The 15,286-nt window shown below is 45.3% G+C and overlaps 1 protein-coding gene across 2 annotated transcripts in view; it reads right to left on the reverse strand.

The window, feature by feature from the left end:
• Window positions 1-15,286, reverse strand: part of FAM149B1 (family with sequence similarity 149 member B1) — a 47,836-nt gene that overhangs the window by 8,238 nt on the left and 24,312 nt on the right. For both annotated transcript variants that reach the window (XM_055131135.1, XM_004615414.2), the window contains exons 7-13: window positions 12,283-12,470; window positions 9,544-9,668; window positions 5,971-6,077; window positions 4,641-4,862; window positions 3,184-3,304; window positions 2,860-2,985; window positions 312-390 (exon numbers count right to left, since the gene is read on the reverse strand). In XM_055131135.1, coding sequence (XP_054987110.1) covers window positions 312-390; window positions 2,860-2,985; window positions 3,184-3,304; window positions 4,641-4,862; window positions 5,971-6,077; window positions 9,544-9,668; window positions 12,283-12,470 — 968 coding nt within the window. The remainder of the gene's footprint in view (window positions 1-311; window positions 391-2,859; window positions 2,986-3,183; window positions 3,305-4,640; window positions 4,863-5,970; window positions 6,078-9,543; window positions 9,669-12,282; window positions 12,471-15,286) is intronic.

Genomic DNA, 15,286 nt, shown 5'->3' on the forward strand with positions numbered 1-15,286 from the left:
GTTATAATAGCTGCAGCTGATGACTATTTGAGGGTAGAATTTTCACTTACTGGCTGATGCACTATTAACCTAGCATTTCTAAAGCACCTCCAACATGATGAGAATGATCTCAATGGTGAAAAGACCATTTGAGGAAAATCTAAGATCTACTTAGGCACAGGCCTACAATAGTTACATTGCAGATTTTTTTTTAGGAGTGATGAAATGAAGTAGATGTTAGAACTCTGGGTTTCCAGGGGTTGAACCCAGGTCAGCTGTGTGCAAGGCAGACACTGGCCGGGTCTCCACCCCCTCAGATAAGTGGGTCCTACCTGGCCCTGCAGACCCCCGGGCAGCGCGGGCCTGCTGAGGGTACTCAACAGCACGGAAGCGGTGAGACTGGGTGTCTGGCTGGAAAGTTAAAAAAAAAAAAAGTTATTTCTTAAAATGCAACTTTCCCCAAAGGATAATGAATTAGCAGGTTCACCAGGGAAAACTATTCCGACATCATTAAATGGCATCAGCCACCAGTCCTGAGGGGAAAATGGGCTGAGCACATTCTGTGGAGTTCCAAGTGGAGAATCTAGCCAGAGGCACAGAGACCCATTTCATTTGTAAGAAATTGTTCTACAACCTTGTCAATAGTATTTGAGGGCTGGAGAAAGAAGACAGGTGTTACAGGGCTAGTGACCCTGGCTTGATCCTCAGCGTCAGCTGTGGTCACTGAAACGGCACCGCCAAGAGTAATCTCTGAGTACTGCCAGGTGTGCCCTACCCTACCCCCCAAAAAAAGGGGGAAACTGATATAAACCAACTTTTCCCCTTCCATACCTCGCAGTGCTCAGGGGTTACTTTTGACTCTGCTCAAGAATCACTGTTGGCAGGCTGGGGCGACCATACCTGCCCGGCTGGCAAAAGCCCTCACTGCTTTATTAAGGTTCTGACCCCCAAAGCAAAATATTTAAATGCAAAATGAATCTCTCTTGTTCTCTGTCCTAACAGTGGGATTGGAAGACTTAAGGAACTGTTGCGTGGGCAACCTGTGTTCATGATCTGAGTCTGCAAACATTTTTGGTAGAGGGTCAGATGGGCCTTGTGGCCCCTGTCTTTCCAACCCTTCACCTCTGTGGAGAGCAGAGGCTGCACTGGGAGGGGAGCCCCAGCTCGCAAGGCTCCCCACACACAGGCAGCCCCTGACACAGGGCAGGAGACCCAGGAGCAGATCTCCGCCAGGCCACCCCAGGCTGCAGACTCAGGGTTAGTGCTCCTCATTACTGCTGCTGCCAACTCATCTTCCTTTCTTATAGTGTGTGCCACACTCAGCTTGTTGCTTGGGGGAAGCCCAGCCCTTCTGTATGCAAAGCATGTGTAAGGACCTTTTAGCCTTCTCTCTGGCCCTTATTTTCCTTTTTACCAGGCCAGTTGTGAGAGAAATGGCTAAGGTAAGAAACTTCTACTTTGTAACTATTACAGACATCTGAAAAAGAAACATTTAAATCTTTTATTGCTAAACTACCAAAAATAAAAGGCTTAATAGACTAGAGTTACAGATTGAATACAGCCAAACAGGCTCTGGATCAGATGAGGTGGATCCTAAATCCAGGAACAGCTAATGGAGAGCTGAAAAGAGTCATAGAGACAGAGAAGCCGCCATGTGAAGAGGTAGCATTAGGCTGTGGGCAGCCATAGGAAGTGAGGAAAGAGCCTGGAAAGGGGCCTGGCTTAGCTGATTTGGACTTTTAGGCGCTTGCGCCAATACGTTTCTTTTTTGTTTTGGGGGGGCCACACCTGGGTGTGCTCAGGACTTATACCTGGCTCTGCACTCCAGGATCTTTTCCTGGTAGTGTTTAGGGGACCATATGGGGTGCCAGGGATAGAACTGGGGGTCTGCAGCATGCAAAGCAAACACCCTCCCTGCTGTACTATCTCTCCAGTCTCACATTTCTATTATTTTAGAGTCCTGGTAAACTGTTATGGCAAACCTAAGAAATTTAATAAAACCTTCCATTTGTTGGTCTCACCACTATTCTAGTGCTTCAAGGTTGTGATTCAGGATAAGTGGGCTGCACCAAAAAGTGGAGGGTGAGGGCTTTGGTGCCTGGGCACTGACTGGCCCCATTCACTTCCCTGGGCTGGCCAAGTGCTCCTGTCACAAAGTAGGCGAGGTAGTGCTAAGGGTCAGCACCCAACTCAGTGCCCGACTGAAAAGTCTTTTTTTCTCTAGTAAGTCATGGGCCATTTGTACACATCCAGTGCTTGGCTATGTCAGCACGTCAAACTCCAACTAAAGCACAATGGAATCGATTTCTAGTTCACTGACTACATATTTGATATAACTCCTTAAGAGCAGAATTTAGGGGGGCTGGTGAAATAGCACAGAGGGTAGGGCGCTGGTCTTGCACGTGGCCGACCCGGGTTCAATTCCCAGCATCCCATATGGTCCCCTGAGCACTGCCAGATGTTAATTCCTGAGTGCAGAGCCAGGAGTAACCCCTGAGCATCACTGGGTGTGACCCAAAAAAGCAAAAAAAAAAAGCAGAATTTAGAAAATGAGATTATGCTATCTGTTATGCAATGGTGTCTGACTTTTTTTCCCTATCTGCTTGTTCTCAGAACAATGTAAATTGTTAGGAATTTTTAATTTATGCACAAGGCATTTTATCCACAATTTAAGAGAATGAGTAGCAGGGAACCAGGCGGAATTTCAACAGAACATAGTTATCAAACGTTCTATGAGCAGAATCTCAAAATTTATCTTCTGTTAATTAAATCCCTGTAAATTCTGTGTAAATCACTGATTTTTGCCAGACTAGTGTTTTGGGTTCCTTTGCTGCTCTACCCCCAGCTAGCAGGCCCGTAAAGAAAGGAATGTCACTCTACCAGAAACGACTGTGTTGTGTTGGGCCTGGAGAAAAAGTCAGGTAAAAGGAGCCTCTCCTTGGGCTGCTGGTGGTTCGGGTCATCCACCACTGCACTCCGAGCTCGGCCCGAGTCACCGTGGGCTTTCTGTGGAGAGACAAATCACAGCACAGGTAAAAGGGTCAGTAACTGCTGGCCATGCCGCTCCACTGCCACTAGAATTCAGGTGCTCCTCGGAGCAACAGGAAAGGATGGCTTTCTTGAGTCTAAATCGAGACCAGGACCCAGATTCTGTCCCGGTGGTGGTGTGCAAGGCACACGGAGGGCAATGTGAAAATGCCATACCTTTGAGTTCTGGGATCCCAGCGTGCTCAAGTGTTCCACATCAGCTGTGCCGATAGGTGGCAGCAGGTTATTCCGACTCAGGGGCATCATTGAGTAATAGAGGGAATCTGCGGTCACTGGACTGCTGGTCCCACCGCCAAACACCAGGACAGAAGAGCAGAGGATTGCAGCAACAGAAGCAAACCAATTAGAAATCCAATAAATGAATTGAATGTGCAACAGAAAACCTTAACATGCCTATGTTTTTAAGTAATTCAATAAAAGGATTTTTCAAAAGTGGTATTTGGGCAAGGTGGGGGTGGTTATGCTTATGTTCTGAGTTTTGTTGAAATGCTTTATTCTGGCAGAAGGCTTCTAGAAGCTGACCCTTTCAGAGGGAACTAGAACCAAATACTTCCCATGTCGCATTGTACTTCTCTGTACTAATTATGGATTTGTAGTTTCACATCTGATGATTTTCCCATGGTTCTGTGATTTGTGGTTGTTCTAACTAATGAGCATAATAATTTCTGGGTAAATTTTCATTTCCTTCCATTAAATTTGGGGCAGTCTGTGGTATTACTCATATCTAAAACAGTAATCTAGACTAAATGATACTTTTAAGAACTCCCAGAAGAAACACTTTCCCTCTTTGAAAAATGGGAGACTAAGAGATCAATATGCATCAAGACCTCTCACCCCCAAATGAATAAATCTATAGTGTAGTTCTAGGTATAATAACAATTAAATAAGTGAGCAAATCTCGGCATCCTGACAAGAATTTCTGGTAGGTTTGGTCATCTCAGTGATTCTCTGTAGAGTTACAAATCAAGGTTTTGGGAAAAAGTACTATGTAGTGAGAGAAATACATTGAGCCTGCGAAGCTGCGGCTCTGTCTCGTGCTCTTGATAAGAAATCACCAGCCTAAGAAGTTTCATGAATCAACAACTTGAAGTAATTCTATTAAAAAAAATTGGCTTTGGAGCCAGAGTGACAGTACAGTGGGCAGAGTGTTTGTCTTGCACATACAGACCAAGGTTGAATCCCCGGCACCCCGTATGGTCCTCTGAGCACCACCAGGAGTAATTCTCTAAGAGCCAGGAATAACAACCCCCGAGCATTGCTAGTGTGACTCAAAAAGAAAAAAAAATCCCTTTTCTGGGCTCAAGAGATACTATAGCCTGGCATATGGCCAGCCGGGTGGTTCAGTCCCCCCGGAACCCCGTATGTTCCCCCGAGTCCCACCTGGGGTGATCCCTGAGTGCAGAACCAGGAGTCAGCCCTGAGCACAGCAGGTGTGACCCCCCCAAGCCCCAACAGAACCCTTTATTTTCTTGGACTGGATCTAAACCAATGCACACTTCAGTTTTCTGGGCACAGATATCAATCTTTTAAATTCATTCTCCTTAAAAAAAAATTAGTTTTTTTTTGTTTTGTTTTTGCCACAGTTTCCACAGAAAGTTGCTTTCGAAACTTACACTTGGGGTCTCCTAAGGGTTTCCTCCATGGGTCTTGGGGTCCCAGCACGCGAGTGGCCTGGGCTGATGGGATGGAGGATGAGTGGTGGGCCGTTGCGTCTCCGGGCAGACTGCACTATGTACGACGGAGATGAGGTGCTGAATTCCAAGGTGCGGCTGGGCCAGTTCCGAGTTGAAAGGATGGTGCTAGACCTAGGCCTCAGGAGCTTGTCATCGAGATCCCTAGTGGCCAGATTGGAAACGCACACTGAAATCAACACTGCTCTACGAGGTCGGACACGGAAGCTTCAGACACTGGAGCACACTCAAGGGAGGGGAGAAGCAGAAGCATGAAATGTGCAGTAAGGTACTTGGTTTCCAGAAGCTCTGTGATCTAGCTCAGGCAGAGACACGCTTCAGTTGATAACAGAGATCTGGGAAAGCAAGTCCACGGCTGACTCATCCCCACAGTTCACTACTTCCGTTACCGGTACTGGCTAACCTGAACAGAAACTACTCCAAGCTGCTTCTCAGAGACCGAGAGCCCTGCGACAGCTGTTCTCGTGTGCGCTGAAGGGTGCCTAGGAGAAGGAAGAAGGCTGCCCACTGGAGCAGAGCAGCTGCTGTGCTCCCGCTGCACAGGCCAAGGTGCTCAGGGAGCTGGAGCACTTTCACTTCCAGAGCCTTCCAGAGCCCACCAGCAACACCCCAGCAGCTTGCTATTTGCATTTTTAAGCAAAAACAAAGACAAAGACATTTGAGTACTAAGAATTGCTTAAAAGATAACATTTGCTGGGGCTGAAGCGGCAGCACAGCGGGTAGGGCATTTGCCTTGCACCTGGCTGACCCAGGCTCAATTCCCAGCATCCCATATGGTCCCCTGATCACTGCTAGGAGTTAATTCCTGAGCGCTGAGCCAGGAGTAACCTCTGTGCATCACTTTTTGGGTGTGACCCAAAAAAAACAAAAAAAAATATATAACATTTGCACTAGGAAATGGAGAGAATGAGAAGCGACGAGAAAGTTCTGCCATATGCTGCACATGATGTTTTGCTGTTTTGGTGCTCTGTGTGTGTGTGTGTGTGTGTGTGTGTGTGTGTGTGTGTGTGTGTGTGACCATACCTGGCACTCAGTTACCAAAAAATGTGGTTAGGTGTCTTTTTACTTGCAAGTGTCTTCTTTAGGCAGTATGTGCCATTTCCCAGGGGCACACCCCTTCCCTCACGTCCTTATGCCAGGGGTGTCTGAGGTGGCTTGGTGGGGATTCAGGGCTTGCACACTGACTGGCTCTCCATGCTTCCTTTTATGTCTCAGTCTTTTACTTGAACTATAAGAATGTTGTACTTCTTACAGGAGCTTGTCCATTAGGGAGAGATTTCTTGGCTGTAGAGTCATCCCATGAACCAAGAGACCATTCACATTTGGCTGGTGACCACTTCCAGCTTGACAGAGACTCACCTATATGTCAGAAAAAGATGTTCTTCATTATTGGTTCTCAACTTTGCCAAAGAAGTTACTATTCTCAGATTAGGTCCTTTATATGTTTTTCCCCATGACCCCCTCTCCAAATGACAGGACAGGGCCCAGAGAGATGGGACAGGTGATAAGCGCTTGCCTTGCATGCTGCTGACTCCAGTTTCCTCCCTGGAACCTCGTGCCCCCCGTGTACCACCAGAAGCAATTCCCTGAGCACAGAACTGGGAGTAGCTCCTTAGCAACAATAGGTGTCCCCCCACCTAAATAAAAAAAGACAGGACAGCATTGCTTCCTCTCCATTCCTAAATGACAAATAACAGGTGGGGAAACAATCAGCCCGGGTGAAAACAACAGCCAGTCTCTGAGGGCAGATAGGACTTTTATCACCATTACCATGTATGTTACATTTGAAAAGAAAACCTATAAAGGGGGCTAGAATGGTAATGCAGTGGGCAGGGCGCTTAGCCTTGCATGCACCTAACCTGTGTTTGATCCTCAGCACTCTATATGGGCCCCTGAGCCCCACCAGGAGTGACCCCTGAGCACAGAGCCAGGAGGAGTAAGCCCTAAGACGGGGTAGGGGGAAGCGGGGGAACCCTAAAGCAAAGAAAGAGAGGAGAGGAGAGAGAACGCGCACAAGGGTAAACTAACAATCTCTGTACCATCACAGTACAATACTCTGCCCACACTGGGCCACCCTTTCACCTTCACTGCTTATGCTGCAATGAACATTCCCCAAATCACCCACATTCCAAAGAGTGGCTTTATAGCGAGGACTTAATTTTGCTTTAATAGCAGCGGGATTTAATCTTACCCAGACAGTACCTTGTAGTCCTGTCTGGGTTTTCTCTCCAGCCACCAGGTCAGTAACCTTTCTGACTATCTCCTCTTTTTTTTTTTTTTTTTTTGCTTTTTGGGTCACACCCGGTGATGCACAGGGGTTACTCCTGGCTTTACATTCAGGAATCACCCTTGGTGGTGCTCAGGAGACCATATGGGATGCTGGGAATCGAACCCGGGTCGGCCGCGCGCAAGGCAAACGCCCTACCCGCTGTGCTATCACTCCAGCCCCTGACTATCTCCTCTTCTGACCTATGCATTTTCCTCAAACTCTCACTCAAGCAGTTTGGATTAATGCTGCTGCTTCAGTCATTAACAATCAGAACCGTCTAAGCTGACTACTTGGGACATAGTTACCTAAGTTACAGCCAGGCCAGTCCAAAATGAGTAATACTGGGGCTGGAGCGATAGTACAGTGGATAGGGCATTTGCCTTGCATGCAGCCAACCCGGGTCTGATCACCAGCATCCCATCTGGTCCCCCAAGCACTGCCATGAGTAATTTCTAAGTGCAGAGCCAGGAGTAACCCCTGAGCATTGCTGGGTGTGGCCCAAAATGAAAAAAAAAAAAAACAACACCACCCAAATGAGTAGTACTTTAGTACCACCCACAGATTAGGTGGAATTATTCGATATGTAGTAGTTTTTATTCGGTTTGGTTTTGGGGTGCTGGCCCACACCTTGCAGGGTTCACGCAGTGCTTAAGGGACCACATGTGCTGCAGGTGCCTTAACCCCTCTATTATTTCTCTAGCCCTGATATGTAGCAGCTTCATGGTTTTTCTGTTCAATATAGTGAGCTTTGTGTTTGTTTTGCTGCTGGGGTTGGAACGCAGGACTCCATCCACCTGAAGCATTTGCCCCCCCAACCAAGCACACTCCCAGCCTTGTAAGGGATCCAGTTCACCTGGTTCATCTTCTAGTGGACAAGGAGTGGTCACTGTGTATTTTATTTTCAAACAATTCCTTTCCAAATTAGTATCATTTTCTTTTTCAATAGCCTCCCAGCCCAGGCCATTTTGCCATGAGTAACAGGAGTAAAGTGTCATGTGGGAACTGGCACTGGTCTCAGTACACAGGGAAGCAACCAGGCACGGTGCTTCCTAGCCTTCTATAGGCTGGCCCACAGACTTAACTGAGAGGGATTTCTCCTCTTTGCAGTTTGCTGCAGTTTATACCTGGGTTAAGTGTTGAACATCAAAAAGGCAAATAAGGGGCTAGAGAGATAATATACCAGATAGCACGCTTGTCTCGAATGCAGCCAAGCCAGGTTTAAGCCCCAGTACTCTGTATGGTCCCCTGAACCCCGTCAGGAGTGACTTGTGAGTGCAGAGCCAGAATAAGCCACTGGCCAAAACCCAAGTAAGTCAATAGATGCAAATACTGAAAATAAGATGGGGGCCAGGAAACTGGCTCAAAGGACTTTTCATGCAGGAGTCAGCACCAGCTTCTGCCTCTGGCACTGCCTGCTCTTCCAAGGACTGTACTAGGAGGAGCCTCTGGGCATCTTGGATTGTGGCCCAAAAAAACAAAAACTGGGTAAGACTGAGGTAAGAGGAAAAGGAGGGAAATTTTACTTTAAAAATTCAATGGTGATGATAAAACTACAGAAACTTGGAGGTGAGTGCTTCTTTTCAACCAATCCCTTATTCTCCCCAGCACGCTCTTCTCCCAAACAGGTTACCACATCGTTGATTCTAGACTGCACAGCTTATGGATGACTTCTCAGAACTTTGCTATTGATTTTTTAAAGTCAGATTAACTTTATTTGTTTATTTTTTTTATTTTTTTTATTTTTTTTTTGCTTTTTGGGTCACACCCAGCGATGCTCAGGGGTTACTCCTGGCTTTGCACTCAGGAATTACTCCTGGCGGTGCTTGGGGGACCATATGGGATGCCAGGGATCGAACCCGGGTCGGCCGCGTGCAAGGCAAACGCCCTACCCGCTGTGCTATCGCTCCGGCCCCTATTTGTTTATTTTTTAATTTATTATTTTATTCAATCACCATGTGGAAAGTTACAAAGCTTTCAGGTTTAGGTCTCAGTTAAACAATGCTCGAACACCCATCCCTTCACCAGTGCACATATTCCACCACCAAGAATCACAGTATACCTCCCCCCCCCCAAAGTCAGATTAACTTTAACTGCACTGGATATCATGATAAACATAACTAAAAGTCATAAAATGAACAAAGGGAAAAAAGAAAAATAAGTCATTTTGTAGATAACAAAAAATTATATATTCCATAATAAATATAAAATAATAGTTGTAAATGATATACTCTTATCCAGCAGTTGTACATTCACCATGAAAATGCACCATGCCTTTCTGCATCAAAATTTTTTTTTTTTTTGCTTTTTGGGTCACACCCAGTGATGCTCAGGGGTTACTCCTGGCTTTGCACTCAGGAATTACTCCTGGCAGTGCTTGGGGGACCATATGGGATGCCGGGGATCGAACCCGGGTCGGCCGCATGCAAGGCAAATGCCCTACCCACTGTGCTATTGCTCCGGCCCCTTCTGCATCAAATTTGAGGCATGTAATTCTGAGCAAACTTCCTCCAAGCAGTAACGTTCTCATGCTCCAGGTCCTTGCTCAATGTGACTTACCAGGTTGGAGGTAATGGACAGCACCTTGGACTGTGGGACTCGAGGTAAGATCAAAGGTGGTGGCTCACTCAGCTCACGGGGGCTCTCTGAACCCGGTCTGGTGATTGTGGCATTACTCTCATCATCTGGGCAAAGGAACAGAATCAATTACCCTTGGATACCTTCAGGCCCCGAGCAACAGTACTAGGGAAAACAACCTGTGAAAATGTATAATCTTAAGAGAGGCTTCACCTCACTTTGCAGCCTAATTTCATACCTCTTTAGTGGTTAAAAACAACAACAATAGCAACAAATAACTCTCAAACCAAGAAGTTAGTTTAAAACTATTTCTCAGGCCAGCGAGATGACAGGGGCCTGGAGCCCATGTTTGCACCCAGGAACCCCAGGTTCAGGCAAGTTCAGTACCTGGCATTGTATGGCCCCATAAGCACTGGAGGGCCCCCAAATATACACAAATAAAGTGGTTCTTCTAGGCTGTTTATTTCTGTTGGTACTGGATGAAAGAAAAAGAACTCTAAAAAAGCTGTCCTATAGAACGTTTGGAGTTGATAGGAATATTCTACAATTTTGCTGAAGAATAGTATTTGTTATGTATTACTTAGTGTACTTAAATATGACATGAATGTGATTGAGAAACAGACTGAACTGAATTATTTTTATAGCAATGTGTGACCAGTAATTATCAATGTAGTTATAGGAGGACTGTCAGATCAGGAAGCCTCAAAGAGTTCCCACACGTGAAATGAGAGTAATACTCACTGCTAAAAATCACATCATCCACAAGGAAAGGAGACACCTTGAGAGAGTGTGCAGAAACAACACAGATCAGCAAAGATTTCAGAAATTAGAATTACCAGGTTTGGTAATTAAAACAAAGGAAGCAATTAAAAATCTGAGTACAGAGGCTGGAGCCATCGGACAGTGCGGAGGGCACTTGCCATGCACATGGCTGACCCCGTTTGATCCCCAGCATCACATATGGCCCCAGAGCCCGCCAACCCCCAACCCCAGGAGTGATCCCTGAGGGCAGAGCTAGGAGTAAGCCCTGAGTACCATTGGTATAACCTCAAAACCAATAAATTTTTTTTAAATGATAATAATTTAAAATAAATATTGCTTCAAAATTTCAGTGTTAAAACTAGCCTGGTTAAAAGTTTAAAACAGGGGGGGCTGGAGTGATAGTACAGCGGGTAGGGTGTTTGCCTTGCACGTGGCCGACCCGGGTTCGATTCCCAGCATCCCATATGGTCACCCGAGCACCGCTGGGGTGATTCCTGAGTGCAAAGCCAGGAGTAACCCCTGTGCATCACCGGGTGTGACCCAAAAAGCAAAAAATAATAATAACAATAATAATAAAAAAAAAAGTTTAAAACAGGGGATATGGTGCTGCCAGCAGGTCTCTGCGGGGCGAGTGCATCAGCAGCCTGTTGGTGCTTTCAGGCTTCCTGATACCCTAAAATTGCCACTCTGTCTTTGGCCGGGCCCAACAACTTGGGTCCAAATTTACCAAGAAATTAAACGGTCAAAAGTTAGGTATGTGGGAGCCACACCCATTGACTCCGTTGTCTCAGGATGGACCTCACCAAGATAATCTGCTGAAAATTCAGGTATGCACGTTTTGTGACTGAAATATCCAGGCCTTTTCAGGGTCGGGATGGGCTACCTCCCCCCATCTCCCTGTACTTCCAGAAGCCTTGGCAGTCACATTCACACCCCAAAGTGGCCACCCAATGAAAACATACTCTAGCCTAACCCTCCTGATAAAAATACCTAATGATCTGAACAAACACCATGGCCTCTTAGCACCTGTATTGCAAACCATAATGCACAAAAGGAAAAGGAAAGCAAGCAAGAAGGAAGGAAAGTGTCTCCCATAGAGGGAGGCTGAAAGCGGGGGAGGGGGGGTGTTGGGGGATGTTGTAGGGAGACAAGGGGACATTGGTGGTAGGAAATGCACACTGGAGGAAGGCTGGGTGCTGGATCACTGTATGACTGAGGCCCAACTAGTGGGACAGTTGGCTGCTGGAATCGGAGGATGCCAAGCACTTGGACCCTGTAGTTCTGGGACCATGGGTTACCCTAGTCGCTCTCGGGAGCCTCCAGGCTCCACCTGGAAGTATTGGCAAAGGGTAGTTTTTTGAATTTGATTTTTCGTTTTATTTTGTTTTTTGGTCCACATCCAGTGGTGCTAAGGGGCTGGCTACTCTTGGCTCTGTGCTTGGGGGGTGTCCAGGGACCATGTGATGTGGGGGGTCAAACCTGGGCCTCTCACATGCAAAGCATACACTCAGACCATTAAGCTGTTTCTCTGGCCCTTAATTTGATTTTTTGACCGTTCACTGCTGGAAGCTGAAAGAATGCTGAGAAGCATGATTGAGAAGGCATCAATAACCTTGAACAGAGAGCTCAGAGGGAACATGTTTCTAATAAACATGATCTTCATGTTTGTTATTTAATGCAGAAAGCTTAGGCTCAACAATGTTTTTACAATATTAATAAAATAAAATCTCTTTTTCAGGAGGATGGCTTGGAGGGCATGGTTTAGGGCACACCCAGCTATGCTCAGGGCTTATTCATGGCTCTGTGCTCAGGGATCACTCCTGACAGTGCTTAGGGGACCATACGGGGTGCCGTGGAAAATATAAACATGAAGTAGGCTACTTTTGTGTCAATGAAACATCATATAGTAGGTTGGTTAGGGATTAAGAGTAATAATAATTTTCCAATCCAGATTCTTACCGGAAGCAAACCCTTCCCAGTGACTCCGCGTCAGCTGCTCCATACAGCCCAGGGCCTTTCTCCACACATCGTCAAACACATAAGCAAGGACATCCTCCTTCATGCAGTAAAGTGGGGAAACAGGAGGGTACCCTAACCTCTGTTTCTCTGTAGCTGCTCTTGGTTTCCTTCCATGAAACTCTTCTTCCCTGTGACAGATGCAGGAAGGAAAGGTTTCATATCAACTTTTTTTTTTTTATTTTGGGGCCACACCTGGCTGTGCTCAGGGCTTACATCTGGTTCTTCGCTTAGAGATCACTCAGGCCAGTGCTCATGGAACCATATGGGATGGTGCAGATCAGACACAGCCGGCTACGTGCCAGAGAGGTGCCCTCCCCACTATGCTGTTACACCAGCCTACCGGGCTACCCTTTACTGTCCGCCATGACCTCTTAGGAGTCTGATTTGTACAGATATTTTTGTCAGTTTATCACTAATGTTTTTTGACTTTGTGATTTATTTATATACAGAAATTTGTATTAAATTTAAATTTAAAAAACATTTAAACATTGTTTCATTTGCAACGTCTCAAAAATTTTTTTTAGGGGGTGAGGGGTTTGGGTCATACCTGTGGTGCTCAGTGCTTACTCCTAGCCTTGCACTCAGGGATCATTTCTAGTGGGGTTTGGGGAAATCAGGATTGAACCAGGGTTGACTGCATGCAAGTTAGATGCCTTAACCCTTGTACTATCTCTCTGGTCTATCAATTTTTTATACATGCCTTTATGTAAATATACCTTTATGTAAATAAGTCAGGAATCTTATTTTTTCATTTTTCACCAAATTTGCAGAAATTATTATATGCTCTCTTGTTCTCTCTCTCTCTCTCTCTCTCTCTCTCTCTCTCTCTCTCTCTCTCTCTCTCTCTCTCTCTTGTTTTGGGGCCACACTCACCATGCTCAGGACTTATTCCTGGCTCTGCTCAGGGATCACCTACTAGGCTTGGGGAATCATTGGGTTGCTGAGGATCAAACCTGGATCAGTCACATACAAGGCAAGTGCCCTACCCACTGCACTATTGTTCCAGCCCTATGCTTGTTAATTTTCAATGTGTGTTTGGTTATTTCTGGACTGCTTATCTTTTCAATTAGGACGAATGGTCATTTTATGATTACTATTTCACTGGTACCTTTAAGTAAAGGCCACCTTTCTAAGAATCTTCCCTTGTACAACCTAAACATTCACCTGAGATTATTATCAGGAAAAGAGGAAGAGATGCTCTGGAGATGACTAGGAGTCATTTACATCACATTTGACATCAGTTACATCAACTCTATTTTTGTAAGTTAAAACCAAAAGAAGCAATTTGGCACAGACCAGAAGAGATCAAGGAGCGAGGGGGAAATATCTGGAAAATCAAAATCAAAAGAAACTACTCTGGTCTGTGTCCTGGGAGTGAGTGCAGTCACGCACTACAGAGTAATGTGGACTGGCTTCCAGGGTTGTGAGTCATCAGTAAAGCACTCGCCTATGAATGTGAGATGCTCTGCCCAGTGCCTGGCACCACACAAAACATGAAACACAATGATATGTGTAGCTGGTGTGAGGATTATGTGCATTGAGCATGTTTGAGAAACTTGGAAATATGGGAAAATGAAAAATCCAGCATCATGTGAAACAATACAACCAGATCTAACCACATATTCAAAGCCTAAAATGAGTAGCCAGAGAGATCGTAGACCAGGTTCAATCCCCCGGTTCCTGGAGTGATTCCTAAGTGCAAAGCCAAGAGTTAAGTCCTGACCACTGCTGGGTGTGGCACCTCACTCCCCAAAAGAATCCTAAAATGAAATTTACTCATTTCTAGAAGAGCTCCTGGTTGCTGTGACTGTCAATTCTGATCACATAAAGACTTATATAAATAATTTAAGAGGATAGTGTTTCAAAGAGGTAGTGTGGAATTATGACAAATCAGAACTGGACTTTGCTTTTTTTTTTTTTTTTTTTTTCTTTTTTGGCAGTGCAGGTAAGGGCAAAAGATTTTTGAATCAAAGTTTTGGTTTTAGGTCTATTTCAGACATATCATTTAACCACTCTGATTATTATCTGTCCTGTAAAGAAAGTAATAGTTTCTATGTCACAGAACTATTATCCATATATACATTAGACTATATATATATATATAAAATATATATATATTTATATATATATAAAGACTAGATATCGATATATTAACTATAAAATCTGCAAGAATTGTACTTTTTTGGTTGTTGTTCTTCTTGGGTCACACCTGGAAATACACAGGGGTTACTCCTGGCTTTGCACTCCGGAATTACTCCTGCCAGTGCTTCGGGGACCATATGGGATGATGGGAATTGAACCTGGGTCAGCTGCGTGCAAGGTAAACGCCCTATCTGCTGTACTATTACTCTTGCCTCATGAACTGTATATCAACTGTAAATGCTGTTTCAAACAGGATTTACGCAAACAAAAGGCACATTTCACTGCTTTAAAAAAATGGTTTCTGAGTTTCCATTCATTACTGCAAATAATTTACAGAGGTCAAATATTATGTGGAGGGGAGAGAGAGAGCACAGTGGGTAGGGTACTTGCCTTACATGCCGCCAATCAGATATTGATCCCTGGCATCCCATATGGTCCCTGAGCACTGCCAGGAGTAATTCCTGAGTTGCAGAGCCAGAAGTAACCCCAGAACATTAGCAGGTATGCCCCTCTCCAAAAACAATTTTTTTTAAATAATAATGTCTATCTTAATTAATTAATTAATTAGGCTTTTTGAGTCACACCTGGTGATGCTCAGGGGTTACTCCTGCTCTGCACTCAGGAATAACTCCGAGCAGTGCTTAGAGGACCATATGGGATGCCAGGTTGAACCTGGGTCAGCCGCATGAAAAGCAAATGCCCTACCCACTGTACTATCGCTCTGGCTCCCCCAAAAAATTTATGTGGAGAAAAAAAACTTAATGTTTTATCTCAGGAAGGAGAAGATGGTACTTGTAGGAAG

Source organism: Sorex araneus, chromosome 3 (assembly GCF_027595985.1).
Source record: "Sorex araneus isolate mSorAra2 chromosome 3, mSorAra2.pri, whole genome shotgun sequence".
In the NCBI taxonomy this organism is placed as follows: domain Eukaryota; kingdom Metazoa; phylum Chordata; class Mammalia; order Eulipotyphla; family Soricidae; genus Sorex; species Sorex araneus.